Source organism: Budorcas taxicolor, chromosome 8 (genome assembly GCF_023091745.1).
Source record: "Budorcas taxicolor isolate Tak-1 chromosome 8, Takin1.1, whole genome shotgun sequence".
NCBI lineage: Eukaryota > Metazoa > Chordata > Mammalia > Artiodactyla > Bovidae > Budorcas > Budorcas taxicolor.
In genome coordinates this window covers 53,864,588-53,878,234 of record NC_068917.1, presented here as the reverse complement: position 1 = coordinate 53,878,234, position 13,647 = coordinate 53,864,588, and the positions used below count along the sequence as shown (strand labels likewise).

Genomic DNA, 13,647 nt, shown 5'->3' with positions numbered 1-13,647 from the left:
CTCTTTAGTTATTTCTGCTTTCTTAATTGTTTCCATATCTCTTATTTATGTCTCCCCTCTGAAGCCTGGCTCTCTAGAACAAGCGATGTTAGATGCCTTGATGATGGATCGAGTTGATTTTGTGAAGCTCTTAATAGAGTATGGAGTGAACCTCCATCGCTTTCTTACTATCTCCCGACTGGAAGAGCTCTATAATACAGTGAGTACTGGAACAATTTATCAGTTACTGCCTTAAGATTACTTATTAATTAGCCACATTTAGCTTCAACTGTATCTTGAATGTTCAAGTTTCCTTCAATGCTTATGTACAAAGATAGCTTATAAATAGACAGACTTTTCAACCAAAGAAGAAACATTCTTACCAAATCCTAGGGCCATTTCTGCATTTCCCACTTTAATTAATTATACATAAATTAAAAGCATAAGCTAATTTCAGAAATAGGATATAGTAAGACCATAATTAAAGCCAAAGATGGGAATAAGAACAAATTGCTTGTATTGAGTAATTAGAGCACTTCAACCTAGGGACACTGTTAAAATTTTGTTCCTGCAATTTTCCAATGCAAACCTTTTATTGAAACTAGACTGGCTTACTCCTTGTAAAGACGTGAATTGCTCAAGTTAAGCACCCTTCTTGAGATGTTCTTCCTTGCCTTTGGATCTTACCCTTTCTTTAAAGCCCTGTCTTCTTGATCACTCCACAGTCTTTTGATCTGTAGATCTTCTTGATCACTCCACCAGATCACTCCCAAATCGTTTCATAATAATACAGATTATTTGCCATTGTTTTGAATATATTCTTCCTATTGTTGGTTATTTTTTAGTGTAAGCACCATACTCTTATATTGGGTTGTAAAAATTCTGTGAAGAAAGTGCTTATATTCTTTGTGGAACCCTCAGTAACTTGAATGAGTGTAGCCAGTGCTCAATCAGTACTTGTTGATGCAGTGTAACTGTGTGATGGAATTGTAATTGTGTGATTTATAAATAATAAAAGATAGTTATAGACTTTAAAAATTTGTTTCTGCCTCTTGCCACAAGGTTAATTAAGGCCTTCCTTACTACCTAGATATATACATCGTACACTGAAAAATATTTCAGTCTAATTACGTCTTCTCTTGGGAAATAACTTTCTTAGAATTAACTTGGCTTAAGCTTCATTACTAAAGATGTTGAAGAAAAATGTCAGTATTCTGGATTATTTATACATTCTGAAATAAAGGTTTTTTATTCCTCCCCAACACATGGTGATTAAAATTCTTCCTTTTGTTCTTTATTACAGAAACAAGGACCAACCAATATGCTCTTGCATCATCTTGTCCAAGATGTAAAACAGGTATCCTTATTATGAAGGAGTACAAATTTCTTCTTGTGTTGTCTTAGCTTTGTGGTGAAGTGTTACCAGATTTTGCTATATGTTAAAAATAGTATTGGATTTTCTAGTGAATTGTCCCATGGACAGAGGAGCCTGGTGGGCTACAGTCCACGGGGTCGCAAAGAGTCGGACACGACTGAGCGACTTCACTTTGAACAGTTGTGACTCTGAATGGTTTTAACTAAATCACACTCACAGTTTTTCCTGTAATTTACTTTGTGTTTTAAAAGATTTGACCCACCAAGTTAGTGGCAGGAGCAAATAATTATTTTCTCTTATAAAACATGAATTTTAGATATGGAAACTTCCAGGCAGAATTTCAGCCTAACATGATGTAACAATGTTGCCAATGATGATAATATCTGTTGAAAATGAAACTTTCTGGTTGTGTTATCTTTACTGAAGGACTGGCATGTGATTTCTGTTGTTTTGGCTATTATTGATAACTCAGGGTCTCTCACTTCCTTTGTGAGTCTGTGTGTTGTTCTAGGGAACCAGGGCTGATCCACTGGTCCCATCTTTCCTTATATTTTACTCATGCTGTTCTCATTTCACCTTGAGTTAAGTCAGGCTTAAAATCATCTCTGACCTCCCATTAGTTACTAAAACTTTCTGATTTTAACAGACATTTTTTTTGCCTTAATTCTAAAGCCTAATATATTGGTGGGGAGAGTGTGGGCTTTCTGATTATGTTGACTTGGTGAGAGAACCAGAGTGAAAGGACTGTGGAGGAGGATATTTAGTTGGCAAATCAGTAGTAAGCAAAAGTGTCCATGCTGATGTAAATTTAGTTTGCATTGATTTATGCTGGGTCAAAATAATTTTCCTTAGATTATTTCCTAAAATTGTGATTCTATCACAGTTTTCTTGTAAACTGAAGAAAAAGGAATGAAATAGTTAGATATGCTTTTAACTAGCAGAAAAATGAGAGCATTATTTGTGTTCCTTACAAAAGTAAATTATGAATGTGAAAAAGAAATTAAATTATTTATTTATATACATAACCTTATTTCTTCTTCAAAGCTTTGGGAATGTTATTCACAGTCTGTTCATTTCAAGGATCTTATTCAGCATTGTGTGCCTATAAAAGTATACTATGTATGCATGGCAGTTCAGAAGAGGCGCTATGGTGGGTTTTAAGGGATCAAAATAATTTTCATTTAGGCTAATACCGTGTACTTGAAAATCTGCTGTTCAGGCCTCCTACTAACCATACCATTTGTCTTGGCACAGCCTCATGTTTTGATATTTCATTTTGTTTCACCATTTCATGTTGCTTCTGTGTGTTCTGCTTCCTTTCATTTTTTGTGTGTGTGATGTTATAGCCATTTCAAGAGAGGCTAATGATTTTAACCTAATGTTTATTTTGGATTCTCCAGTATCTTCTCTAGTGATTATATTTCTGTTGTGGTAGTTCTGTCATTGCTAGTGAAAAAAATCTTTTATGCTTTCTTTGCCGCTGCTGCTGCTAAGTCGCTTCAGTTGTGTCTGACTCTGTGCGACCCCATAGACAGCAGCCCACCAGGCTTCTCCGTCCCTAGGATTCTCCAGGCAAGAACACTGGCGTAGGTTGCCATTTCCTTCTCCAAAGCATGAAAGTGAAAAGTGAAAGTGAAGTCACTCAGTCATTAAGTGTATTTTATTCTGAAAGTGTATGTATGCATGAGAAAGAGAGGAAATGAGAGTCAATGTACTCTTTATAAGCAGACATTCTGTGTCTGTGAAACTAAAAACATATTAAGGCTAAGTAATTTTTTCCATTTGAACAAGCAGCTTGTAACAGTAGCTAGTTGTATTAATTCATCAACTGATTTTGTTATTGTTTTGTTATTAGTGATATTCGGGGCTCTCACTTCTTTTGTGAGTCTCAGCATTGTTCTAGGGTTAAAGAATATGTCTCCCTCTTTGGTTATGCTCTAGTCACATGACAAAAGAGAGACAAAGAGAACTGACAGTTATAATTTGTTACGTGTTTTTGTTACAGCATACCCTTCTCTCAGGCTACAGGATAACGCTGATTGACATCGGACTGGTAATAGAATACCTTATTGGTGGAGCATATCGCAGCAGCTACACTAGAAAAACTTTCAGAGCCCTCTACAACAACCTCTACAGAAAACATAAGGTAGTATAATTGAAAGGCACCCTTGTAGAACTGGTGATTTCTAGGAGTTATACTTTTAGAAAAATGGCTTGGGAAGTTTAGGTGGGAAGAGCTTTCCAAACGACATTCTGTTTATTGATAGTTATTGAATATTTGCTACATGTAAATTACTGTGCCAAATGCTAGCATGCTGGCCTGGATGGACATAAAGACTTGCAGTTTTAGCAACTCTTAGAGGAAACAGACATGAATAACTAGCCACAATACAAAACAGGATATAAAATGTGCTATATTGACATAGAAGTATGTGATGAGAAAGTTTAGAGGGAGAGATGATCAGTTCTTTCCTTTTCTTTTGAAAATACACATGTGTAAAGCTTAATAGGATTGCATCTATAAACTCATAATAGTACATTGCCTGGAGATGACAAACTTGGAACATGTGTAGGGCTTGTATTGGAAGATGTATGCAGAATGTACTATGTAAAAATACATACTATACGTATTTTATTTTCCATCATAGTTTTTAAAGTCTGAAAGTGGAGGTGTTAGTCGCGCAGTCGTGTCTGATTCTTTGTGACCCTATGGACTGTAACCCGATAGGCTTCTCTATCCATGGAATTCTCCAGGCAAGAATACCTGAGTGGGTTGCCATTTCCTTCTCCAGGGGAGCTTCCTGGATCTCCTGGGTCTCCTGCATTGCAGGCAGATTCTTTACCCTCTGAGTCACCAGGGAAACGTCAAAATTAGAGTTGCTAGTTAGTTGATTAGCAGAGAAAATATTGCTCATTTCTTAAAATTGCCTTTCTAGATTAGTAAACTGAAGAGCTTAGTTCCTTTGTTAGTTAATAAGTAAATTTTAATTGTTCTATGCATTTGGAAGAAAGAAAAGTGTGCACTGAAAGAGAATGATTTAGATGGGGAAATCAGAGAATATCTCTCTGAGGAAACAACATTTCAGTTAAGAACAGTGGTAGATCTTGGGTAGGCAAGAATGGAGGGAGGGCAGTGGAAATGAGGGGACTAGTATATTCAGAAGCCTCCAGATGAGAATGATTCTGGCTTGAAGCTTAGTTCTTATTGGGGGATAATGCAAATGTTAGATAAGATAGTTTGCGGCATTTTTGTTTGAGAGAAGAGCAGGAACAATACAAGGCATCGTGCCGTGGACATCAGGGTATGGTTTTTCAGTGACCAGGAGGCCTTGGTCGCTGGACAATGCCAGAAGGTTGTGAGGGATGACACTGGAAAGATCACATGAAAAGTCTAGACTATCAAGCTGCTTTTTACCTTTATTTAAAAAGAATGAATTTAAGTGAAAACCCAACTTGGCTTTAGGAGATGAGGAAGCAAAACAGAAAGAAACCCAGTTCTCCCAGAGAAAATGTCCTTTATTGGAATTTCACAGACATAAGCATACACTTGAGGTATCAGCTCCTTCATTTAAACAAAATAAGCCTTGCTGTGAAGCTACAAGGGGCAGATAGGACTGACTGTGATATTGGTACAGTCCAGTGGGGAGCATGTTGGGCAAGTTCCTCTAATGCCCTTTCTAGAAATGGGTAGGAAATTGCCCGTTTCTCTAATTATTTTCTAGTGAAGGAGTATAAAGTTTATTGTGTTTCCTAGTAAATTAGATTGTAGCAGTTACAAACTAGTGCCACTTGGGAAGCCTGAAAGCTTCATACTGACAAGCAATTAATTATGTTATTATTGGATCTAGCCACTGGAATTCCACTCCAGTAGTGATATTATGTAACACCTGGAGACATTCCATAACTTTCTAACTTAACCTTAACCTTGGAGCTGTTTGTGAATGGGAACTTTTCTCTTATCAGACCTGTGAATCTTTATTGCCTGTTTTGAACTTGTTCCAGGTATAGAACATCTGTTGATTCTAATGGAATTTCCACATAGAGAAGGAATGCAGATATATAATAGGGAACAAAAAAGGATGTTCTTTAAGATGTTAGGAAATAAGAGTATGCTTAGTAAGAAGGGGTCATGAAAGGCTCTTGTTGGATGAGTAATTAATTACTAACCTTGAATGAGAGACAGAACCATTGGATATTTGCTAGGATGCAATATTATATTTGGTTTTATTGTTATCTAAGAGCCTCTTGATGAAAGTGAGAGAGGAGAGTGAAAAAGTTGGCTTAAAACTCAACATTCAGAAAACTAAGATCATGGCATCTGGTCCCATCACTTCATGGCAAAGAGATGGGGAAACAGTGGAAACAGTGGCTGACTTTATTTTTCTGGGCTCCAAAATCACTGCAGATGGTGATTGCAGCAATGAAATTAAAAGATGCTTACTCCTTGGAAGGAAAGTTATGACCAACCTAGACAGCATATTAAAAAGCAGAGACATTACTTTGCCAACCGAGATCAGTCTAGTCAAGGCTATGGTTTTTCCAGTGGTCATGTATGGATGTGAGAGTTGGACTGTGAAGAAAGCTGAGTGCCGAAGAATTGATGCTATTGAAGTGTGGTGTTGGAGAAGACTCTTGAGAATCCCTTGGACTGCAAGGAGATCCAACCAGTCCATGCTAAAGGAGATCAGTCCTGGGTGTTCATTGGAAGGACTGATGTTGAATCTGAAACTCCAGTACTTTGGCCACCTGATGCGAAGAGGTGACTCACTGGAAAAGACCCTGATGCTGGGAAAGATTGAGGGCAGGAGGAGAAGGGGACGACAGAGGATGAGATGGCTGGATGGCATCACCGACTCAATGGACATGGGTTTGGGTGGACTCTGGGAGTTGGTGATGGACAGGCCTGGCGTGCTGCAGTTCATGGGGTCGCAAAGAGTGGGACACAACTGAGCGACTGAACTGAACTGAGAAACAAAAGGTTAATTGTTACCACTTTCGTTGTTACCATAACCATCTTTCCCCCTTTTTGTTTTGTTTTAAAAATAAAATAACACATGCCAGCAAGTGACCACTCTTGCTCAAAGCCTGTCCCAGCCTGCTCTTCACCGAAGACGCTGCTCAGGAAATAGAAAGGAATCTACAGAGAGCACCCTGCATTCCCAGTTCATTAGAACTGCCCAACCTTACAAAGTCAAGGTACCTATTACTTATTTTAAATTTGAGAATAAAATTGTCCTTGAAGACTGAGATCCTTTCATCATTTTAAATTCAAGAATGGGGAATACAGATAGAGGGATCATTTATAGGTACTATAAACGGATAGTACAAGTCTAAATCATGATACAGCTATTCTCTAACAATGATGAGCAAATGCCCAGGATGGGGAACTAAATGATCTCCAGGGCTAGCACCTCAGGCTGCCTTCCTTGTTCCTACCTCTGCCATGTCCAGACGATGACTCAGGAAGGCAGTCCATGGAATGGTACTAAAAAGTCACCATTAAACCTTCATCCTCCTTTCCCTAAGGCTAATTAGAGAGGTGACTGTTACCTTCTCCTTTGCTTTTCTCTTACATCGCCCTCTTGTATCTTCTTTTTCCCCTTTGAAGTTTTTTTGAAATTAATTTTAGCCTATTGTTACAGTATGGTAATGATAATGTATTTATGAATGTGTGTATGTGTGTGAGCAGTGTTATGCCGCCCTTCCCTGTACTACCTCAGTCCCACTTTCCTCTGGGCATGAATGCTTTTGTTCAAGAGTTTCCATAGAAAAGGTTCTTACGTAGGCTGAAAGAGGCTTGCTTTTTACAGCTCTTAGAACGAAAAGTTATATCATAAAATTACTGTTGGTCATAAACAATGAACACAAATTCCCTCTACTTAAAGAAATAGAAGAAGCTTATTACAATTTTTTCTTTGATCTCCTTTAATTTAAAAAAATAATTATTGAATCTTATCATTTGCCAGGCATTATTTTGGGCTCTTGGTTGAATCTGAGATGCAGGTGGGCTGGAGAAGATATATCGATGACTAAGAAATGGTCCTGCCCTCCCAAAGAAGTAACCTCAGCATTGAGGTTTGAACTAGATGAGCATTGAACTAGAGATACATGCAGAGTGACATAGAAGACTGTGGGGCTTTAGCAAATGGTTTTTGACATGAGTTGTAAAGGGTGGGTTTAACCAGGTAGAAAATGGTATTTCATTATTACGTATTACCATCACTATGAAAATATAGCCAGAATAAGGGAGATCAGAATTAAAACCAATCTATTTGTAACAATGTTGGCAACACTAGTGTCGTTTTACTAAAAAGAAGATAGTGGATCTATTTGTAAGGTAAGGTTAGAGTTGTTGTTGTTTTTTTTTAATAGTTCTCATTTGTCTTATATGTAATTTTAGCCCATTTCCTTGAGAAATTGAAAACTGTTGTATAGTTAGTGACTTTTCTAAAGGTATAGAGTTTTAAGTTCTATTAAGTTGTTTTATATTGTGTTGCTGCTGCTACTGCTGCTAAGTCACTTCAGTCGTGTCCGACTCTGTGTGACCCCATAGACAGCAGCCCACCAGGCTCCCCTGTCCCTGGGATTCTCCAGGCAAGAATACTGGAGTGGGTTGCCATTTCCTTCTCCAATGCATGAAAAGTGAAAAGTGAAAGTGAAGTCACTCAATCGTGCCCGACTCTTAGCGACCCCATGGACTGCAGCCTACCAGGCTCCTCTGTCCATGGGATTTTCCAGACGAGAGTACTGGACTGGGTGCCATTGCCGTCTCCATATATTGTGTTAATCTGTGTTAAGTTTTAAGCTGTGTTAACGTAAGTGGACTTAGGGTATCTTAGCCTGGGGACCCTGAAACTATTAGATACAACAAGAAATAGATTAATAAAAGGCCAAAGTTTTGGTTTCTGATTTATAAAGTTCTTTTATTATTTCTATCCTTTTTTCAGTGATTTTTAAAATATTTATAAGATGCTCAGTGTCTTTTGTCAGGTAGAACATCATGCATCTGAGTATTTGGACACCCATTCCTATTTTATAGGACTTCCCTGATGGCTCAGTGGTAAAGAATCCATCTGCCAGTGCAGGAGACCTGGGTTCCGTCCCTGGGTCAGGAAGATCCCCTGGAGAAGGAAATGGCAACCAACTCCAGTATTCTTGCCTAGGAAATCCCGTGGACAGAGGAACCTGGCTTGCTATAGTTCACAGAGTCACAAAAGCTATAAAGTTCTATTAGTATTTCCATCCTTTTTCAGTGATTTAAAAATATTTCTGAGATACTCAATGTCTTTTGTCAGGTAGAACATCATACATCAGAATATTTGGACACCCATTCCAATTTTATATTCTAACAGGAAAAGTCTGTAGCCCTTCATAAATCAAGGAAGAAGTCAAAAGAAGAACAAAATATATCAGATGACCCTGATTCTACTGGCTTTATTTATCCTTATAATGACCTGCTAGTGTGGGCTGTACTAATGAAAAGGCAGAAGATGGCCATGTTCTTTTGGCAGCATGGTGAGGAGGCCACAGTCAAGGCAGTGATTGCTTGTATCCTCTACCGAGCAATGGCCCGGGAAGCCAAAGAGAGCAACATGGTCGATGATGCTTCTGAAGAACTGAAAAATTACTCAAAGTAAGAGTTCTCCCTTCACCTCATACTTAACATTGACACTTCTTAGAATGGTTAGAAACATTTATCTTCCACAGCCTAGAACTTATAAGAGGAGTGGACTTACAGCGGTGCATTTCATGGACTTTTCCGTAGATAAGAATCTTAAGATATTTTAAGGATTAAAGGAAAGAGAGGTGGCCCTTAGTTCAGGAGACTTGGGTTCTTGTCCTGGGGCCAGCTCTTTACTAATCGTCAAATGACTTGCCAAGACTGTGGCACTTTAGTTTCTTTCTTTTTATTAAAAAATTTTTTTTGGCCTCAGCACATGGCATGTGGGATCTTAGTTTCTCAACCAGGAACAGAACCTGTGCCTCCTGCAGGGAAGTTTGGATTCTTAACCACTGGACCACCAGGGAAGTCCTGGGACTTTAAACTATAAAATGTTCAATGAATGATTTTGCAACTCCCTCCTGACTATCAAACTCTTTGATGCTAAGTTATATTAAAAATTGTTGTTTAAGTACCTCTCAGGCAGGAAAATGGGTAAATATATTATGTATTAAATGCCAGAGAGTGATGATAGAAAATAGAAAAGTTAGGAATGTTTTGTTTTGATTTACTAATGCATGATGGTAGTAGGGAGAGAAGAAAAGCTAGAGTTAGTTAATAGAAACTACTTTATAATTTTTATTTTAAAAAATTTCAGAGAATGATAGTGTCTACTTTTTAGAGAAAACAACCTCCAAGAAGATCACCTGGGGATGTCTCCAGGTCTAGCTTCTTACTTAAGTCATCTGTGTATTTTGTAAAATCTTAAAAAAAAAAAAAAAGGGAGTGAGGGGTTTCCACGGTTTTTCCTTATATGCTAGTTTGATTTTGAATAGTCTTTTCTGGAAAAAATTCTTCATTAGGACCTATCAGGGAGCCCTGCATAGCTTGTTTTTTGGTGTGGAGTCACTTCTCCTCAGGAATAGCTCAGGGACTGTCGGTGGAAACCCACTAGTCCTGTTCCTTCAAGAAAAGGAGAACAATCCATTTTCTGAGCAGCAGTCCCTTTTAAAGTAGCTTCTGCATTTTACCGTTCCCTCTTTTCTCTTGGTCTTTTCCGAGTCTCATATGTAACCTTTCTGAACGTTTCTGGGACTCCGGCCTGCCTTTGTGTTTGCTGCTCACCACTGTGTCATTGCAGGCAGTTTGGCCAGCTTGCCCTGGATGTGCTGGAGAAGGCATTCAAACAGAATGAAAGAATGGCCATGAAGCTGTTGACCTATGAACTCAAGAACTGGAGCAATTCCACCTGTTTGAAGCTGGCTGTTTCTGGAGGGTTGAGGCCCTTTGTTTCACATACTTGTACCCAAATGCTACTAACTGATATGTGGATGGGGCGTCTGAAAATGAGGAAAAACTCTTGGTTAAAGGTATATCTACTTGCTTTATAGAGTTTAATGTTATTAATAGTTTAGTCTGGAGGTCTGTACTCTTTTTATTTGTCACTTATTCCAGAAGAGTCTTTTCAGGAAAACCAGTTATTAATACTATTTTTGATTCTCACAGATTTACAGTGAAACCTCTGACAACTACTTTATCTCCCACTCCTATGGTTTCTTTTTAAAAATGGGGATAATTGTGCCAGCTCAGTCCATTGCAAAGGCATACTCATGAGAAAGTGGTTAGAAGTTAAAAGCATGTACAGACATAAGTAAGATTTCATTATTAGCAGTCACCACTGCCCCTGATAATTATAATAGAAGTAAATGAGACTTTTTACTGAAAATTTTTTCAGCTTAAGGATGCTAACCCATGATAAACTAAATAAAATTAGCAATTGGTTGTGCTCATCTAATGTAATGTTTCAGGAAATAAATGGCTATTTTGTAAAGCTGCCCTCAAACACATTTGTTCACACCACTATATGCAAATTTTTGTATTCCATTATAGTTTAGCCTTATCTTTCATCTCGAATTAGAAATTAGAAACCCTTATTCCTGAGAACGTAATAACTTTCTGCTCCTTGTATACTTTATTTTTATATCAACAAAGAGACTTAAGTGAAGTAAGACTAAATGTTTTGCCCCCAAACATGGTGAGCTGACAAGACTGAATTAGCTACCTAGAATCTCTGACTTACAGTAAACCATATTGCTCTCTATGCCTGGATCCTAATTTATCAGTGCTTGGCTTGTAAGTTTTGGGAACACTTCCATAAATAATTGTAAAATGACTAGTTTCAAATGGATGAAGACTGGAGGAAGACCTTGTGGAGTTTTATGTGGAAAAGAACTCATGTAAGTGCTTTTAGGGAATAGACTCCAAACCCTTCCTTGGAAATGGGATGTTGATGTCATTGAACACTGTTTCACGAGCTGATTGTTCTGCAGTGGTCAATGGTAACAGAATGCGGAGCTTTTCAGGAAGTAGATTAGGAATTAATTAGTGCCATATTATCACTGTGTTTGATAACTATGATGTTTCCAGACCTAGAATATTGCATATTTTTGGGGTTCAACATCTGAAAAGAAAACAAACACACAAACAAACCAATCCCTGCCAAAACTGGGACAAGTCCAGAGAACTTCCACAGGAGATCAGGCTTTAAAACAAAACAACAAAAAGAGTTTTCATCATGAAAAAAAAAAAGAAAGAAATTGACGAGGGCGTGGCTTTAGTTTATTTAGTCATGAATGGTATAGAGTCAGGGTAATCTTATTTTCATTCACTGAATCCCAGAATACTGGGGCTTAATTTTAGCTCGAAAGAGATAATGTTCACCAAGATGATTCTCACAGAATTGAGTAAATCCAAGCTCTTTACCCTGAAAGGCCATACAAGTTGAATAGACCATAAATAAATTCATGAATGATAGCAATAGAGTGAAAACTTTGGATGTCTAGAGTTATACATTCTCTAGTGGGTTTTACTGGCAGAGAAAATATATGTGTGATGGAAGATGGATGTAAACAGAGGGACTTGGTATGCTTTTACCTTATTAATTTATAATATAAATAAATTTTAGAGTGTTTTATGTGATAATAACTACTTAGTGGCTTTAAGGAATTATTCAAGCATTATGCTCATTGAAAAAGAAGACTTCTCAGTGCCCTGCCTCTAGTTTTCTGTTTTTAATTAGAGGATAATTGCTTTACAATGTTGTGGTGGTCTCTGCCACACATTAATGTGAATCCCCTCCCTCTTAAACCTCCCCCCACCCCACCCCGCCATTCCGCTTCTCTAGGTCATCCCAGAGTGCCAGGTTGGCCTCCCTATGATATACAGCGGCTTCCTGCTAGTTGTTGTTTAGTCGCTAAGTCTTGACTCTTACAACCCCATGGACTGCAGTCCATTTGTCCTTGGGATTTCCAGGCAAGAATGGGTTGCTGTGTCCTTCTCTAGAGGATCTTTTCGATTCAGGGTTTGAACCCAAGTCTGTGGCATCGCAGGCGGATTCTTTACTATCTGAGCCACCAGGGACAGAGTGCTCCAAATTCAAGTTTGCTTTTTGGAACTGTCTGAATTCTTTTTTTTTTTTTTTTTTTTAATATTTTAATCCACAGTTAGTTGCATCTGTGGATGCAAAGCCCACATATATGATGGGCTGACTGAATTCCACTGTTAGGTTGTTCCACGTCAGCTATCCTTCTAGAGATGGACTTTTACACTCAGTTTCTTAGTTGGACATTTAGGTTGACACTAATTTTTTTGCCATTACAGGTAGCCCTTCAATGAACATCCCTATACATATGCTTGGATTCATGAGTATTTCTGAGGGAGACAATTCTGGTATTGGAATTCTTAGGTCAGAAAATGTATACAGTCAGGGTATCCACTTAGTTGGGGATGGATCTGACATTTCCTATACACCCAAATCTTGACTTTATTTGGGTCATATGTGTGCCTTGTATAGCCCTCACTACCTGCTTTGTTCTCCTCTTTTGAAGATCATCATCAGTATTCTTTTCCCACCTGCCATTTTGACATTGGAGTTTAAAAGCAAAGCAGAAATGTCGCATGTCCCACAGTCCCAGGACTTTACATGGTATAATGGTGACCAGAACACCAGCACTGTCAAAGAAAATTCTTGTCAGGTTAGTATGATATCATGGTGAACTAAGTTTTCGTGACCTGGACTGCACACAAACATACACAGATGCATAGCTTATTTATTAACAAACTATTTAACAATCTTAATCATATTATAGTATGGTCAGGTATACTATGTATGGTAGTTCTGATTAACCTCCATGTATGATTAAGCAAAATATCCTATTTCTGCCAAAACCAAAGACTCTATTATATCTAGGAAGCTGCTTAATATTTCATTTTCCTTTGTGACTAGTGGAACAAATAGATTTATTGTTTATCGAAAGCTATAATAAAGGATGTCTTATAGCCTTCAAAATATTTTATAAAATGCTAGTTTACAATTTGTGCTGATCTTCACTGCTTTATGCTGCAGTTTTTTCACTTGTTATATCCAATGAGTTTGGATGGTTTTACTTGAGTTCCCAGATGTGTACTTTTTTCATGGGTAACTTGAGCTGGTTCTCTTCCAACCTGTCTTTGCTGAAGAGCCTCCAGTATGCTGTCTGCGCATCCATTTTTTGAATTTTATGTTTCAACTTGGATCATTGCTGATGAAGTTGCCATTTACTATGAAGTGTTCAGTTCAGTTCAGTCACTCAGT

The 13,647-nt window shown here is 38.0% G+C and overlaps 1 protein-coding gene across 1 annotated transcript in view; it reads left to right on the top strand.

Annotated features, from left to right (window-relative positions):
* Window positions 1-13,647, top strand: part of TRPM6 (transient receptor potential cation channel subfamily M member 6) — a 101,571-nt gene that overhangs the window by 26,741 nt on the left and 61,183 nt on the right. Inside the window, exons 12-18 of the mRNA XM_052645402.1 lie at window positions 65-199; window positions 1,283-1,336; window positions 3,360-3,500; window positions 6,449-6,550; window positions 8,707-8,987; window positions 10,156-10,384; window positions 12,902-13,048. Coding sequence (XP_052501362.1) covers window positions 65-199; window positions 1,283-1,336; window positions 3,360-3,500; window positions 6,449-6,550; window positions 8,707-8,987; window positions 10,156-10,384; window positions 12,902-13,048 — 1,089 coding nt within the window. The remainder of the gene's footprint in view (window positions 1-64; window positions 200-1,282; window positions 1,337-3,359; window positions 3,501-6,448; window positions 6,551-8,706; window positions 8,988-10,155; window positions 10,385-12,901; window positions 13,049-13,647) is intronic.